Raw genomic sequence first — 19,639 nt, forward strand, 5'->3', positions numbered from 1 at the left:
GAAGAAATTCAAGACCAAAAGACTGAGAAGATCCGAAACAAGGAAATTAATAGAAATTCCACTGCATAAACAATCCAAACATGCAAGCAGAGGATTTGTTTATTTCATTGATTAACAAACTACAAAGAATTTTGATTGAGAAGATGTGGAAGAAATTTCGAAACATACTGAAAGTGGAGATCTTGAAGACTAATGTGAGAGAGAGAGAGAGAGAGAGAGAGAGATTTATCTTTTACGCAATTATAAGCACTCTATAGCACATTTTGGAAAAAAAAAAAAAAAAAAACGCTGATGTACCTGTCTGCACCCTGCTGCTGCTGCAGCACTCACTCCCTCCCTTCAGTCTTCCCCATTCAACCATGGACGACAGATCACACACCCCATATGGAGCTGCTGCTGCTGCTGCTTCTATAATATCAGATACCACATGTGTGGGGACTGTCGTGGGATGGTGGATGTTGCAGGGAGAGGGAGATCGAGAGAGGGAGGGAGAGTGAGAGGGAGATCGAGAGAGAGGGCTGAGATCGGGAGAGGGAGATCGAGAGAGAGGGAGATTGAGGGAGAGGTAGATCAAGAGAGAGGGCGGGAGAGTGATAGGGAGAGGGAGAGAGGGAGAGGGAGACGGAAATGGATGCGAAGTAGCGTTTGGGAGCTCTTCGCGTAAGAAAAGGCTGAAAATGAACCGGTAGTTTGCAGCAGATTTACAGTAATGTGACTCTCGGGCCATGTGGGGTCCACTTAGAGGGTTCTAATAGAATCCATTCCGTCCATTTGTTTCCAAATAAAAAAATAATAAGATCCGACACTCAATTGGGACACACCAACAAAACAGTGAAAATAACCCATTAAAACAACAAGGAATTTGAGTACGGTTGATTACCGTTTCAAATCAGAAACAGCTCTAAGCCGTTTTTGAACCAAAATCCTAACCGTTCCAGTTTTAGGATGTTGGTGTAGTAATTCTAATGGTCACGGCGGATTTTGCATACGCATCATGGCGCGTCGTGCCAAAAAAAATCAGTCCGGCATTCCTCTCCAACTGTCCAGGGACTTTATTTTGGAAAAAAAAATTATATGTATGGGATGTGGCTATTGATTTTGTCAGGCCCACCAAGATGTTTATGTAAGATCCACTACAACCATTGTCTATTGAGTCATATCAGGGCCATAGACAAAAAATCAGCTGACCTATGATTCTGGTGGGCCATGTCAAAGAAAACAGTTGGGAGAGCCATCTACCCTTGCTTTTGAAGGGGCCTTCCATAGTATTTATATGAAATCAACTCCAACCAGTAGATTGCACAAATAAATTTAGGAAAGTGGCTCAAAAATGGTACCTATTTATTAATCACTTGGGCCACACTAATAGAAAAAGTTCAGAAGCTATCATGGACCTGTACATTCTTTTATATCATGTGGTCAACCTGAATCATAGACGTTACTGATTTTTGGGCCCATGGCATAACATGGGGAGGCACTCCTATTGATCAGGATTTTACATAAGCATTACAGTGGGGCCCACCCGAGCCACCAATTCACTTGCTCATACATGCAGCTGTTAGGGGACTCAGATTGTGCAGGATAACACACATCACAGACAGCAGTATTTTATCCATGCTGTCCATCCATTTTTATGAATGGTTTTGGTACATGAGTACAAAATTGAGGAGGATCTAAATCTTAGGTAGACCACACAGGAAACGAGAGTGATTGGACGCTCACCATTAATGACTTCATGGGGTTTACAAAAGTTTTATATAAAGCTGATATTTGTATTTTCTCTTCATACATGTCCCTTTCATCTTATCTACAGGTTGGATGGCAGATAGACAATACAGTGAGCCTTATGCATTTTTAACGGTGGGCCTTCCATCACCACTGTTTTGTGTGGTGTGGTCTACCTGAGATTTGGATCAGCCTCATTTTTGGGGTCATGCCCTAATATGAGCCGGCAAAATGGATACACAACGTAATTAAATTCATCCATCAAGGTGGGCCCCACAGAGAGTTTTTAGCAAAAACAGTGATGTGTGCTACATTACTACACCCTGGGTCTTGAAATACAACGGCACTTTGTTGCAACCTCGGATACTGCGATGTGGGTGGGACCTGACCATGGGCCCACCTCAAAGTATACATTATGGAAACGGATTGGCTACTCCCCCTGCCACCAGCCAGTGGCTGGTGTTCGGTGCCATGTAGGCCCCACCATGATGTATTTGTTTCATCCATGCCGTTCACATATTTTTCTAGATCATTTTATGGCATGAGACTCAAAATTAGGTATATCCCATCTCAAGTGGACCACATTATAGCAAACAATGTTGAATGAATGTCGACCATTAAAAACTTTTTGGGAGCCATAAAAGTTTTGGATCAAGCTGTTCTTTATTGTTTTCCCTTCATCCGGGTCTGTATGACCTAATTAATAAACATATTGGATGTCAAATAAACAGTACGGTAAGCCTTAGGAGGATTTTAATAGTGGATATCCAATTACTATTGTTTTCATATGGTGTGGCCCACCTGAGATTTATATCCCTCTCATTTTTGGGATCAATCTCTAAAATGATCTGAAAAAATGGATGAAGCACATACATTATGGTGGGGCCACAGAGAACCGACCACTAGCCACCGGGCTGGTGGCAAGGGAGTAGCCAATCCGTTCTCATACATTATATCTCTACCCAGTATATCCTTTTGCCAGCTCATTTCAGGCAATGGCCCAAAATATGAAACAGGTACGAATCTCCAGTTGACCACACATCACAAGAAACAGCAGTCAGTGACGAAGGTTCTTGATCAAACTAATATTTATGTTTTCCTTTCATCAGGGTCTGTGTGCTTATTAACAATAGGTGGATGCAAATAAATATTACGGGGGACACTGGGAAGTTTTTGCGTTAAAATAATCTGGAACAACGGATGGACGGTGGGCCCACGGTCAGGATACCACCGACATCAATGCATCCTGGTCGCAGCCAAGACAGGCGGATTTCCTGCCAAAGCCTTTCCAAGTAAGTTTCTGTGCTGGAAACTTAGGTGGGGCCCATCGGGATGTTTGTGAGATATCCACCAGTTCATCCATTTTTTGAGCTCATTTAGGACTTGAAGCTCAAAATCAAGCAGGATAAAAGACTCAAATGGGCCGCACGGAAAAGTTGAGAAGGGAAATTCCTACGATTGAAACCTCCCTGGGGTTGTTAATGAATTTTTACATTCCATCCACCCGGTTCATAACATCATTGCCACTGGGATTAACTGAAAATACAAATATTATCCTGATTCAAAACTTATGTAGCCCCACCAATATTTTAACAGTGGGCCTTTGATCCTTAAATTTTCAACTCACTTGAGTATTGAATCCGGCTCATTTTTCTGCGATGAATCCAAAAATTGAGCTCAAAAAACGGATGGACTGGGCGGATATTTCTCACAAACATGTAGGAACTTCCTGCTTATAAAGGCTTGAGCAGGAAATCCGCATCCAGCAAAGACGCATAATCGGGGAAGCGGACTGGCCACTCCCCCTGCCATCCACCAATGGCAGGTGGTCGGTGCTATAAGGGCCCCACCATGATGTATGTGTTTCATCCATGCTGTCCATCTATTTTATTTTATTTATTATTATTATTTTATTTTATTTTTTACCATTTTATGTTATGTGACCAAAAATGAGGTATATCCCAATCTCAATTGGACCACATTACAAGAAACAATGTTGAATGACCGTCAACCGTGGAAAACAATTTGGGGGCTATAGAAGTTTTGGATCAAGCTTATCTTTGTTTTTTCTTCATATGGGTATGTACGACCTAATCAACTGATTGGATGTCAAATAAACAATACATTGGGCCTTAGGAGGATTTTAATAGTGGATATCCAATTACCATTGTTATCCTGTGGTGTGGTCCACTTGAGATTTTTATTCCTCTCATTTTTACTTTTTTTTTGTTATAAAACCCTAAGATGATCTGTAAAAATGGAAGAAACACATACATCATGGTGGAGCCCACAGAGCACCGACCATAGCCACAGGGCTGACGGCAGGGGGAGTAGCCAATCCGTTCTCCATCATCGGACGAAGTACTTAATGTAACTTTCCTGTTAATCAAGAAGTCGTAAACATTTGGTTTCTTATTAAACTGCTGTATTGATGTAGCGGAGATGACATGAACCAATTAAATTCCAGAATAATAACTCTTAATATATACCCAAACTATATAAAAGAAAAGGAGAAATATAATTGATGGAAATTAAATTTTTGGGGACTTTGAAGATTTTATACTTGAAAGGTTGGGAAAGGGTTTCTCAAACGGAATGCACTTCGCAATCCAACCTATTGGCCAAGAAAGAGCTGCTATTCCAACACAAGCACACCACTGATCTTGATTCAACCTCTCCGTATCAGCAAACCTACCTAGGAGCTCCACCATCACCACTTGCAAAACAATTGTAATTGTCACAATCACCAGAAACAAATGATTCTTATGAATCCCTCTGAACACATTCTTCTTCTCCATATTCCTGGCATTAAACTCATTGAAAACCTGGCAAAGAACAAACGTGTTAAAAATTAAAGTTCTCTTAACCTTTTCATTCACCTTGAAGATGGACTCTCCCTCGAACTGCAAGATCAGTAAAATCATAATCTGATAAAGAGCCTGCACGATGAGGTTTCTCCACATAACGTTTGTTATAAGTGGTTCAGATCGACCAATGGGCCGTTTTTCCATCAAGTCTGCAGTGGGTCGTTCGGTTGCAAGAGCCAGAGCGCCGAGTGTATCCATTATCAGATTCACCCACAGTAATTGTACAGTTGTTAGTGGAACTTTACCTGAAGAAACTGCAGCAATGATATTTATTACCAAAGCAGCAACGTTGACAGTGAGTTGGAATTGGATGAATTTTTGAATGTTTTTATAAACGCATCTCCCCCATTTTAAGACCGTAGTAACGGTAGCAAAATTATCATCGATGATAACAATGTCGGAGCTCTCTTTAGCAACGTCAGTCCCTTGAATCCCCATAGAAAGGCCAATGTCAGCTTCTTTTAAAGCTGGAGCATCGTTAGCTCCATCCCCAGTTACAGCGACTACATGGCCTTTTTGTTTCAGGCATTTCACCATGAGAAGCTTGTCGAGCGGAGAGGATCTTGCCATCACACAAATCTTATCGATCTTCCTTGTCCTCTCTTCCATCGAGTAGTTCCGGAATTCTTCTCCTAAAATAACTGCTTCTTCGTTTAGTTCTTGATCCGGACTAAGTATCCCGCATTCGATGGCTATAGCTCTTGCTGTGGATACGTTGTCTCCAGTTATCATCTTGATGTTAACGCCAGCATCTATACAAGCTTGCACGGCCAATCGCACCCCTGGACGACATGGGTCTTGCAAACCCACAATCCCCAACAATGTCAAGCTTTCTTCTGGGAGCTTTTTTGCAACACCTGCATCATCTTCTACAATTTGTTTGTGAGCAAAGGCAATGCATCGAAGACTATTGGCTGTCATACCTTCAATGATTTGAGTGAATTTTATTTTCTCCTCCTGCATGGATTTTACAATCCCGTTACTATCATAGTAACTTGAACACATGGCTAGTATCATCTCAGCAGCTCCTTTCCAATGCACATGGACTGACTTCTCACCGTTCTTTTGCAAGGAAGCCCCACTCATTTTCTTATCAGAATTGAAGGCTTCTATATGGAGAACATTGAAATTTTGCTTCAAGTCCACCATATTCATTCTGAGTTCCAACACAGCCCATGAAAGGATTGCTCGCTCTGTGGGGCTACCAGAAAACTCAGGTGCCAGGAGAGATTTGGGTGTATAAACACTGCCAGTGGTATTCAAACCAATTCCTTGGTGCAACAATTCAAGAACTTTAGAGGATATGATGGGTTTACTTTCCTCCATGATTTCTTCATCGAGCCAAAACCGTGTGACCTTCATCTGGTTTTGTGTAAGTGTCCCAGTTTTGTCTGTGCAGATGGTGGTGGCAGAGCCCATGGTTTCGCATGCTGATAAGCTACGAACCATGGCCTGATCAGCTATCATTCTCTTCATTGAATAAGCTAGAGTAAGAGTAACAGCCAATGGTAAGCCTTCAGGAATTGCCACCACCAATATAGCAATGGCAGCTGCGAAAATATTCGTGAGAGAGTAAATCACTTTGTCTATCTTCTTCTTGCCATCAAAACCCGTCTTTCTGTTCTCATCAAAGGTGCTGCTGGTGAAATAACGCACCAACAACACAGAAAGAACCAAAAATGCAATAGTTAGTCCGATCTTGCCTATGCAGGCAGTCAATTCATTGAGCCGAGCTTGCAATGGTGTGTTCTCTGCAGAAGTGCAGCTTATCGAACTCATCATTTGGCCCCATGTCGTGTTTCGGCCGACTGATGTGATGATCATGCACCCAAAACCATCCACCACCATAGTGCCAGATGATAGAAATGGATTCCTATCGCAGTCGATATCAATATGGTCGCTTTCACCAGTCATGGATGATTCATCCACTTGCAAGGAATGGCCATTTAAGAACAAACCATCAGCAGGGATTTGATCACCAATCTTCAAGAAAACAACATCACCTGCTACAAGATCAAGGATGGAGATTTCCTGTCGCCGCCCATCTCTCACCACATCAACCTTGATGTCGCCTCTGTTGCTAGACAGCTTCTCGAACTGTTTCGCTTGACGGAAGTTACTAACAGCAGTGACGAACACAACTAAAAGGATAGCGATGAATATGCTCCCCCCATCATACCATCCTTCTTTCGGTCCATCTTCTTTAATCCCAAACGCAAGTGAAAGCAGTGCGCATCCTAAAAGGACGAGCAGTGTCCGATCGTTAATGGCTTCCAGCACGAAGAAGAAGAAACCTTTTGTGGGCTTCTTCTTATATGTGTTTAAACCAAATGAAACACGTCGACGATAGAGATCATCAGTGTCGCCGCTGATACCTCTCTCTCTATCAGTATTAAGAGCTACCGAAATCCCATCGACTCCTCCAAATCGAGAAAGTGCTTCCACATCCTTCTCCGTTACAATCTTGGTCAGGCTCTCTTGATCGATGGCCGAGAGGTTGATACCATCTTCGCAGGTTTCTTGCATATCGATAGCAGTAAAAGACTGGATGCGTGAGACTACAGAGAGATGCTCGTTAGGGTTTTTCTTCTTTGCTAATATGCTGCCTGCAATAGCTCTGCATGAGTAGATGGATGCATAAGCAATCCGCCATCTTCTCTTGTGGGAAGATTCAGAAGTATGGAAGAAAGAAGAACAATGACTAGAAGTAGACATGGTGATTGGAAAGTGATATAGGCTAAAACACGGTCTGAAATTGTGAAATGTTATTTGGAGTGATTTGGGAGTATATTTTAGCAAGAAAGTAAGGGGCACTGATATATAGAAGGAGAGTCATTTGCGTAGCGGGTTAAGGTCGTCAGAGAAACTTCCGAGTAACTACGAGATGTGTAGAACACGCTGGAAAGTTGTGCACACACGCTGGAAAGGAGATCGAGAAATGCACAAAAACGAATTACAGTAAGTAATGATCTAGTGGGTAAGTGTACGGGAAACTTCCCCATACACGTAGTTGCATTTGGAGCAGTTAGAATTGGCTTGACTAATGTGGACCATCCACTAGCTGCAGCCTACAATTCATAAGTTGCCTTTAAAAAAATCACACTGATTAAGATTATCTAAACCTTCGGGTCAGTGTCATGCAAAATTGGATGGACAAGATCGTTTCTGGAAAATAAGTCCAAACACAGGGGCCACCGTAGATGTATGTGTCTTATCCATGCCGTCCATCTATTTTTTCAATTCATTTCAGGCCGTGGGCCTAAAATGGAAGCATATCCACGGCTCAAGTTAACTGCACCACAGAAAAAAGTGGGGATAATGAAGTCCACAATTGAAACCTTCCTACAGCTTACAGTGATTCCTATTTGTCATCCAACTTGTTTACGAGGCCATATAAACATGGATGAACGAAGAACACAAGTATCAGCTTGATCTAAAACTTCTATGGCTCCTTGAGAACTTTTCAACAGTAGGTGTTCAATTCACATTGTTTCATGTGGTATGGGTATGGGTTACTTTTAGCTTTGGATATCCTTCAATTTTGGACAATGAGCGCAAATAAGACGCATACATCCACAGTAGGCTAACAGAGTTTACTCAGTAAAAGTCACTGGGTGCGCTATCTGCTTCCCTTATTGCTGTGTTTATCCACAGCATATAAGAAGAGAGTACTGGACCAATGGATGGTCCATATAGGTGATGTGAATATCAATTAATCCAAATGCAATGAGCCCACTAAATTATTGATCATTATAAAAGAGATTTGCTAAGCCTAAGCAAATATCTAGATGTAGCCCTAGCACATGTCCAGAACATCTTAGCTGAGCCCACCTATGTAGATCACCTGGCTCGGGATCGAGCCCACTACAACAGCTGGGACTTTTACCGGCGCTCAAAAGCGCCGATAAAAGACCCAAAAAGCGCCGCTAATTATATTAGTCGCGCTAACCAAGCACCGATAAATGGGTATGTCGGGAAAAGTATTGGCGGCGCTAGATGAGTTTTACCAGCGCTTTACGGAGGCCCATTAATTGTAGTTTTTCCCGACGCTAATAAGCGCTGCTAAAAGTCAATCCGAGCGCCGCTATAAATGGTTTCTGAAAAGCGCCGTAAAATTTCTACACAAGCGCCGCTAAAAGCTTTTCTATAGATTTGAGAGGCCCTAGCATGCCAGTAATTTTTTTTTTTATTATATATAATTCAATCAAATCCTGTATTTTTAAAATATTGGAAACATAAAAAATGATGCCATACAAATAAAACTGGATATTAAACAAATTTTATATTACTAGACAATAAAAAAAATATAGTATTTATTACAATACAAATCTTCAATTTGATGAGTTGGCTAAAAAATATTAATATTAATTGATAACTAATACAACAGATTTCCTTCACTTGAGGGTTATCTGGGGGCCTTATGCCACACAAATATCTTGCAATATTTTGAGTCCAAAGATCTGCTATTCAAATAAACTTCTTTAAAATGTTCTTGGGCATGATGTATATGTAGCCTATCTCTTGTAATCAGGAATTACTCACATAAGTTTAGTTTCCAGAACCTTGAAAGTTAAAAAGTGCATACAATGGAAAATAACCATAATTATTTACCTTAATGTCCTCAGTGTTCACATAAATATGATTGACTCTAAGATATAGATTCGTCGTTGAGATTGCTCTCACACGCCAATCAGTTTTAGAACCAAATGCTGCTTGCTCATAGGGGCTTGTTGTGGTGACAATGAGTTCATCGCCGTGCACAATTGTTGTCCTTGTTGTGACTACTATAAGTTGGCTTGCTTCTTTCGCCAAGTGAAACTGGCAAAGAGCAAATCAAGGTTTTTGACCAGGGTGGATGTCAAGCACTGAATCCACGGTGAAGTGAACTATAAGGGCCCACAGGGATTGTGACGCATGCCGGCTTCTTCCTTTTTCACCACAACATACGATGGGTCACATCAGATGACAATCAGATCTCTCACAAACATCCATGTTGGCACCTTTGGAATAGAATTTGGATGCCTACTCTCACAGCCATTTCATTTCACTGAGAAATGTTCACAGCACCTACCCCAGTGCACTTTGAAACTATATGCACCTCAGACATGGAAACAAGTGATACATGTGTAAGATCCAATCAGCTTCTTAGACAATCATCACCGTGTAGACTCCATGCATCTAAGACCAGGCAAATATGATCATTAGATGTGGATGAGAGAAGGTTGCTCTCAAATATTTTACCCAAATTCCCTCTTGTATGGAGGTGAACATAGAGAATTGCAGCAGCCATTTCATTTCACTGAGAAAAATGAAGGGTGAATGTGGAAATAAATATTTAATGTAAAGACAAAGCATGCCTTCTACAGTCTGGTAAATCTTCATATAAACTCAACTCGATGGAAGTTCAAATCAAGATGAATTTCAGGTCCGACTAAGATAATAAAAGGCATCTTTATTCTAGAGTTAGACAACTAAAAGACATCAGCCTGACAAGGATAACAAGGCAAAGAATAATCTTTTTTTAAAAGAAAATTACATCTACAATACCAAAAGAGAACAATGCTGAATTTTCCCCAAGCACTTTTAAATTATATCAGAGAAAACAAATAATTGACTCGTCTACAAGAAAAATAAATGAATATAGAAATGGCATACCAGATAGGTGAGAAGGCTTTGAGCACTATACTCATGAAATGTTTTTGCACTAAATAAATTGTAAATAGCATCATCCTGCAATCAAGAACATAGAACATTTAAAAGAAAATCACAAAATAAATATAAATCATTTAATAAAAAAGAGTGAAAGACTGGGTTGCGACAAGATTCATGAAAACCTGAGTATTGAAAAAAATAGTTGCCAAATGATTGTATTCATCCTTATCTTTGGCACAATAAAACTGCACAAAGCATAAAGTTGGATGAGATATAAAATACAAAACTAATAAAATATGCCAACAGCACAACTGATAATCATTACTATGAGTCTATGACAACCTAAAGGATAGAAAGCATTCCTAGATAGGTCATCCTACAAATGCCTCTTTAACAGGAGGTGAGCTGTACTCACGCAAGCATGCATGCACAAATGCACCAAGGCCATTATGTTGTTGATCACCATGAAGTATTTGTATCCAAAACTTCTAGAATGTTGTTGGCAACCATGAGGGTCCATTCAACACGTCTACCAGATCATTTGCATAAAGGTAAGGAAATGTGGGCATACCTAACAAGTTCATAAATATGCCTTCAAAGATGCTGCTTGCATGGGTCTACTATCTGCTTCTTCACTGGATCCAAAAAGTAATCCTTGTTCCTTCACATATACAGCTACCAAATTTGTCAAAGAAAATGTCATAGACAGCAGTGAATCGTGGGTATTTCTTTAAATATTGATTAATTTAGATTCAATTCGATATTCACTAAATTAAATTAAAAGAATGCATAAATTACTCTTTTTTAATTTCATTTTGTTTGCCCTTATCTTTATTTTTTTTTAAAGGTAACACTAACAGGGATTGAACCCTGGATCACTCACAGATGCTATACTATCTTTTTATTTTAATTTCATTTTGCTTGCCCTTATCTTTATATTCACATGTTTTATTCATAAATTTTGGAACCACATTCCACCCATACATATCTGAGTCCGATACTCATAGAAACTAGTATGTGTGGTTTTTTAGTTAGTACAAGTGGGGCCCATCATTCAGTGATCTAGACCCTTGGTCCATTGGTCCTCACTGAAACTATCTGTTGTAAGATCCTAGCCACAAGTCTTGGGCTTTCCTTTCAGTTCAATGTGGACCATTGCAGCATTTCTCTTCTTAAACATTTATTATTTTCCAGTGACAAATTGAGAGAGGAGATTTTAGGACATTGTCCAATCCATGGTGGTCCCCATAAAGGAATGTCTGGATCATGGAACCATGGGCCTTGAACAAACTCAAAACCGAGGTATACTATACATATCCTTCCCCTCGAGGCTCATGTAACTCAGTATGGATTAACCACATTGAACACATCCATATATATCTACCCCAGGAGGGAGAGCATATTAACACAGCCATGCTTGCTATTCTTGTACAAATTATCATTTACATTTGTGAAATAATAGGTGGCATACAAAAAACAATACGACTAATATAATACTTTGTTTTGGTAAATAGAAGGCATGTATTATTTCAGAAGGTTGATAAAAGCATGTGAATGGTAAGTATCTAGAAAGTACACCATGAGGGTGAAAGGATTACAACACTCCAAAAGATGAAGTAACATACAATTCGGATGGTGGGGAAAAAGTAGGAATAAGGATAAATATTCATTATCTCATCAAAATGAATACCTGGTATGCTATTGGTACGACTTGCAATGGTTCCATAAAGCTTGAAATTTAAGATGCAGCATAAGACTATATTTATGTGCCAGAAATCTTCATTTAGAATGCACATGGATGCACAAGTGATTTGGATGAGGAACATTCAGTTTAACATGAAGAAATAAACATGTCCAAGAATTCAAATTGAGGAAGTAGTCTTGATCATGTCTACATTCCTTTTGGAAAAAACAAAAAACTATGTGCATATTACACAGTCAATGGAGAATCAGATGTAAAAGTATCCGAAAATGTCATGCCCTATTATATGCATGCCTAGCAGAAACAGCTAAGTAGGTCAACTTGAGCTATGCATGTAAATCGAGTAGTAGACTATTGATAAGGAATGCAAATATGATAGAATGCAAAATGGCCTGATACATTCCAACATTCTTCTGAAAATTCAAGTAGCCTAGAAAAGAAACTTTCCCAACTCGCCATGTTCTACTTGTGGCCTACATCGAATCATAGAAGAATGAAAGAGAGAAGAAAAGAATTGAAATTCTTAGAATATAAAGAAGCCTTTTTTGTGGCTTTGATGTTTCAACGAAATGAAATTAGATGATATTCTCCTTCAACATGTTTTGTGATTTTTGTGAAAGATTGCACTGGTGAAAGTCTTGTACAGAAGGGACTAGTCAAAGTCTCAACACTGTTTCCAGAGGTTAAAAACCTAATGTTGCAACCTATTTAGGCATTCTCTGATTTAATGGGTTGCCATTACCTAATAATGATTTTTATTTTTAAAGAAACTAGGATGTTTTTATTACGATTTAAGAGAGAGATTAGCAGAGTTGACCAAGCTACCACTAATTCACAGCAATATAGAAATAAATGACCCAAAATCATTAGGAATTGCAAATTGATCAATTAATGTTTGTAGCAGCAGTGGAAAGATGACGATACCGAATAAGAGTTTATCAAGGCTGCTATTCACCATGAATTCATAAATGAGAAGCAGTTATGTTCCTCTGCTACAACATCCCAGTAGGCGGATGACATTTCGGTGATGAACAAAGCTTATAAGCTTAGCTTCACTCTCGAAATCTTCCTTGGCAGTAGTGGATTGGCTTAATGCAAGTTTCTTCACTGCCACTATTTTCCCATTTCTCAGAACACCCTGACATATACAAAATAATATATTATCTTGGAAGTATCTGAAAGGTTGAAGGTTGTTTTGTATGTACAAGGGAATTGAATTGTTACATTCAGTTCAATGTTAAGAAAATGATTAAAATTAATGATGTTTTTCTATCATTTAACAATGAGGAAGTAGCGCTCAAATTGCAATTAGTTTCTTTCAACTCCAACTTGAAAGAAACGTAATTGCATGTTGAAACCCAAACTCTTGATGTGAATGCTAAGGAAATTGCAATTTGGTCACTATATTAGAGTAAACACAGAAATTCTACTTGATGGAACATCCAAAAATACCCTGATTGAATATCATCATCAACATCATCATCATCTAAGCCTTGTCCCAACTAATCGGGGTCAGCTACATGAATCCTATTATGCCATTCCACTGTATCAGGGGCCATAGTATTGTCCTGATTGCAGATGAAGATGAAATATTACAAGTAGCAGTAAATAACACCAGAAAAAACATCAACTGGGAAATATTACCTTATATACGTACGTTTCCAAAGCCTCCTCCTCCCAATTTATTTTCTTGGCTGAAATTTTTGGTTGCAATTTTCAGATCTTTGTAATAAAAATTTACTGGGCCACGCAACTCGGTTGCCCCTAATATGTCTCCTGCAAAACAAGCATTGATTGGGCTGCATATGGATGTTGAATGGGGAGCATAAATCCTTTTTTAATTTTTATTTTTTAGTTGTCCATTTCTTCTTTCATATGTAAAATGGTCCACCTGATGGTTGGATTAGCCCATGGTATATAATGTTGGGGTGCAGTAGACGAATGACCAAATATCGCATCCATATGTCACATTGGACAGAGGATATTTCCTGATCGAGCCAATGAAGACATACATACACTTGTAAAATTTACCAATATAGTATCTAATGGCATGCATCCTGCAAAAGATTGATATACAACTTAGCTAAAACATTCAAAATAACTGAAAAGGGTCTTGGTTGAAGCATTTCTTCAAATGGTTAACATGCATATTTCAAACCAGATAAGAGACATGAAAAACACACAAAAAATTCAGCAAAACTGAAAAGAACAATTCAAACCTCCAATTGGGAATTAGAAGCCCCAAATTTCGTAACCAAATAAGATTTTTTATTTTTTATTTAAAAAAAAAACAGAGAGAATAAAAGAAAACAAAAACTAAAAATTCAAAGAAAAAGAGAATAAATGGTTATTTAAAAAAAAAACCCAACTATATTACCCAAAATCGTTGCAAAATTCAGAGAATAGATCTGCACACATTCAAATCAGTCCTTGCATTTGGGTTTTAGGAATCCCAACCATAGATCGAGGCTTCATCAAAACATAGTGAATGGGGAAGGAGATGAAGAGACATGAAGCCCTAGGGCTGTATGCGAAAATGGAATATTCAATAGCATACCTCTATTATAGCAAGGATAAACGAAAATATTGCAACTAGCTGAGAGGGAGGGAGGGATTCTCTATAACCTCTTGCTACACTGGCTCATCTCTATAACCTCTTGTGAATCAGATCAACACCATCGACAACCCTGATTCGAGAATCTGCAGATGTAATAAGCACTTCTAAATTAGGGATTTGACCATACAAATCCCTAAAAATGGATTCGAAAATGCAAATCCCTAAAAATGGATTCGACAACGCAAATCCCTAATTAGGGATTTGTATTCAACAAAGCATATTTCTAATCAAGTATTCTAAAATAGATCATACCTGAGAATCTGAGATTCACCAGCAGCGGAAGACTGAACTGCAGCAGAGTGCAGAAAATAGATCCAAAACCCTAGGAAACAAGAAAGTAGCAGATCTAGATACTACGGTGAGATCCCAAAGCAGGTTGCTGCAGCTGGAGAGATCCCAAAGCAGCCGTGAGAGAGAAAGAGGAGAGAGCGAAGGAGAGAGTCGTGGAGTTGCAGAGAGAGAGAGAGAGAGAGAGAGAGAGACGGGTAGGAAATAGGAGAGTCGTGGAGTTGCAAAGAGAGAGAGAGAGAGAGAGAGAGAGAGAGAGAGAGAGAGACGGGTAGGAAATGTGAGAGTTTTTTTTAAATATGGTACGATATCCGTCGCTGGGTCTTACATATCGCCGATAAACCTGCAGCGCAAATGCCGCTTATACCGCCTTTTGTTGTAGTGGTCAGCTAGCGATCTTTTAGGACCTATTGTTTTGGATGTGGGTTTTCACTGGAAGTTCCTGCGTAAGGATGCTAGGTGGGGCCCACTGTGATGTTTGGGAGAAATTCACCCTATCCATCCATTTTAAGAGATCATTTTGGGACATTCTACAAAAATGAGGCCCATTTAAAACTCAAGTGGGTCATACAAGAGGGAAAAATGGGGAAACAATTTTCTACCATTGAAACCTTTGTGGAATCCACCTTGATGTTTATATCCCATCCAAACCGTTTATAAGGTCATTCCAACTGAGATGAAGAGAAATCACAAAAAATTTTAACCTGACACTGCATGAATATTTCAATGGTGGTTACTAAATCCCCACTTTTTCCTCTCATGTGGTGTAATCGAGTTTTGGATCACTCCATTTTTTTATGGCATGTCCTAAAGTGATCTTGTAAAACGGATGGATGGGGTGGATTTCTCTCAAATGCCATGGTTGGCCGTACCTAGCATTCCAGCGCAGGAACTTGCTGGGAAAGGCTTTCGCAGGAAACCTGATCCCATTGTTTTTGAGGTGGGGGTAGAGTGATGTGTACATTTAGCAAAACCAAGTTACGGGCAATCTTGAAAGATCCATTTCCTGGTAGCTCTTTACGTGTGTCAATCCTAAACTCATGTCTATTTCGATTAGATTGCTGTGCATCCAAAAGTGTCTCACTTACGGGCCACTCGAGATTAAAGGGCGTGTAGGGTTTTTGGAACCCAATGTGAGTGTGCATTTACATGTAAAAGTATGAGATATGCTTAAACAAATCCTGATGCATTGCAGTGCAACTGCTTTGGACTTTGAGCTTTTGAATTGTCTCCAAATAATCGAGGATGTGTCTCGCCGTAGCCTTTGTATAATTAAAGGGTTGAAATATTCAAGGGAATTTTGCCGTACTAACCTCGAAGTTTGGGCAAATTACTTAAAAAGCTACGACATTCCATATATTCCAAGAGTGGCCTTCTGACAAGCTTTAGATATTGTTTTGGACGAAAATGCCTATGTCCTTGGTTCAGAAGTCGTGCAGTCCTGGAGTGAAAAAGAATTTACATTCTGTTTCAACCCTCGAGAATGTGACGGATTGGCTACTACCCCCGCCACCAGGCAATGGCTGGTGCTCAGTGCTTATGTGTTTCATCCATGCCGCCCATCCTTTTTGACATATCATTTCAGGGGTAAAGCATTTATGCCGTCCATAATCCATGTCGTGTCATTTCAGGAGTAAAGCATCCACGCCATCCATAATTCATACCATCCACAATCTACGCTGTCCATAATTCATGTTGCCCATCCTTATTGCCGTGTCATTTTAGTAGTAAGTCCAACAAGGTGGATAGATGTGGATAGTGCCTAAGGCAGGACTTTTTGGGCCCACAGCGAGCTAGCCGACAGGGTGGATGAAGCGAATCACCCCATTGTAGGCCTTAAGTTATGGTACCAATGGTTTGGTAGAAAATGAAGTGAACACGTTGAAAACCACAACCACGATCTAGGTAACATGACAACCATGACCCATATAACATTGCAACTACGACCCATATAACATGACAACCACGACCCATATAACATGACAACCACGACTCATACCTCATGACAATCATGACCCATATAGGCTGCATTTCTTGCTCCTGCAGTCTATCAATAGTCATCTCATATTCGAAAAAGGTCAAGCTAGCTCTGCACGATATTTGTATAGTAGCATAGGTCGCATTAGGTGGTTGTAATGCGGTAAGGGTTGTGGGATCCTTACCATCCATCAAAGTCAGTACATGACATATGTAGATATCGTGCAAACAATATCTGTATAGAAGCATAGGTTGCATCAAGTGGTTATAATGCAGTAAGGGTCATAGTTGTCATGAGGTATGGGTGGTGGTTGTCATGGGTCATAGTTATCATGTTATATGGGTCGTGGTGAACATGCAACAACCGCGACCCATATAACATAACAACCACGACCCATATAACATGATAACTACAATCCATGACAATCACGACCCATATAACATGACAACCATGACATATACCTCATGACAACCATGACCCTTACAATATAGAAATTACGACGCTGCAAACCACGACCCATTTACAAGAAAACCACGACCCCTATAACATGACAACCATGATTCATGACAACCACGACCCATATAACACGAGAACCACGACCCATATAACATGACAACCACGACCCATATAACATGATAACTACGATCCATGACAACCGCGACCCATATAACATGACAACTACGACCCATATAATATGATAAATACAATCTGTGACAACCACGACCCATACCTCATGACAACCATGACCAATATAACACGAGAACCACAACCCATATGACATGACAACCACGACCCATATAACATGATAACTACGATCCATGAGAACCGCGACTCATATAACATGACAACCACGTCCCATATAACATAATAACTACGATCCATGACAACCACGACCCTTGCAACATAGAAACTACGACCCATGCAAACCACGACTCATTTACAGGAAAACCCCAACCCCTATAACATGACAACCGCAATCCATGACAACTACAATCCATATAACATGATAACTATGATCCATGACAACCACGACCCATATAATATGACAACCACAACCCATAGAACACGAGAACCATGACCCATTTAACATGAGAACCATGATTCATACCTCATGACAACCACGACCCATATAACACGAGAACCACGACTCATATAACATGACAACCACGACCCATATAACATGATAACTACGTTCCATGACAACCGCGACCCATATAACATGACAACCATGACCTATATAACATGATAACTACAATCTATGACAACCATGACCCATATAACATGACAACCATGACCCATACCTCATGACAACCATGACCCTTGCAACATGGAAACTACGACCCATGCAAACCACGACCCATTTACAGGAAAACTCTGACCCCTATAACATGACAACCACGACCCATTTAACGTGATAACCACGACCCATATAACATGACAACCACGACTCATATAACATGACAACCACGACCCATATAACACGAGAACCACACACCATATAAGATGAGAACCATGCCCATATATCACGACAACCACGACCCATATAACACGAGAACCACGACCCATATAACATGACAACCACGACCCATATAACATGATAACTACGATCTATGACAACCGCAACCCATATAACATGACAACCACGACCCATATAACATGATAACTACGATCTATGACATCCACAACCCATATAACATGACAACCACAACCTATACCTCATGACAACAACGACCCTTGCAACATGGAAGCTGCGACCCATGTAAACCATGACCCATTTACAAGAAAACCCCGACTCTTATAACGTGACAACCACGATCCGTGACAACCACAACCCATATAACATGACAACCACAACCCATATAACATGATAACTATGATCCATGACAACCATGATCCATGACAACTACAATCCATATAACATGATGACTATGACCCATTATTCATCATATCCACGATCATTCCCTTCAGAATCAACGCGACCTTTCGGAATCAGCGCCACATCTTTTTCAGAAAATCGCATTAATGTTACTACTTCTCCATAATCTCTTCGAAATCAAAGCGACCCTTCGGAATCTGCGCCTTAACCATTGGTTGACTATCCTATAAAAGTGGTACTTGGTTTTCAAATTACTTTCACAAGCCAATCCAAATCAGAAGTCCTTCTCGCGTTCTTCCTTTATGGGTGATCCCTTCCCTTTCCTTAGAGATGTTGACGATCTTCTTGAAGATCAACGGTCTTCATGAGAAATTTTGAAGACTGTTGGGTGCCTGTTGAAGATCAACGACCCATGTTATATGGACCTTCTCAATAGAGTTTTTTAGATCGCTGTGTCCCCGTTGAAGAGAACTGTTCTTCATATTGTATTAGGTCGTGGTTGTTAGCGCTAAAATGATTTGTAAAAATATATGAACGGTATTCTGAACAGAGAAGTGAGAGTGCAGTTTTAACTTCTCTTATGACTTATAGTTGTCATGGATCGTGGTTGTCATGTTATATGGGTCGTGGTTGTCATGTTATATGGGTCGCGGTTGTTGCATCTTTACCACGACCCATGACAACCATGACCTATATAACGTAACAACCATGACCCATATAACATGACAACCACGACCATAATTACAATACAATATAAATAACAGTTCTCCTCAACAGGCACCCAGCGAGCTGAAAAAATCTATTGAGAATGTCTTGTTTAAGCCTGACCTTCTCAACAGAGTTTTTGGTCAGGCTAAAATAAGATATTCTCAACATAGTTTTTGGTCAGGCTAAAACAAAACATTTTTAACAGAGTTTTTCAGTTCCCTGGGTG

The 19,639-nt window shown here is 39.9% G+C and overlaps 1 protein-coding gene across 1 annotated transcript; it reads right to left on the reverse strand.

The window, feature by feature from the left end:
• Positions 1-4,168: 4,168 nt before the first annotated feature.
• Positions 4,169-7,357, reverse strand: LOC131250084 (calcium-transporting ATPase 12, plasma membrane-type-like). The gene has a single exon (XM_058250739.1). It carries the CDS (start codon positions 7,305-7,307, stop codon positions 4,257-4,259), a length of 3,051 nt encoding a protein of 1,016 aa, XP_058106722.1. The 5' UTR covers positions 7,308-7,357; the 3' UTR covers positions 4,169-4,256.
• Between the last annotated feature and the right edge of the window lie 12,282 nt (positions 7,358-19,639).

The sequence above is a fragment of the Magnolia sinica genome, chromosome 6, assembly GCF_029962835.1.
Source record: "Magnolia sinica isolate HGM2019 chromosome 6, MsV1, whole genome shotgun sequence".
NCBI classification, from domain to species: domain Eukaryota; kingdom Viridiplantae; phylum Streptophyta; class Magnoliopsida; order Magnoliales; family Magnoliaceae; genus Magnolia; species Magnolia sinica.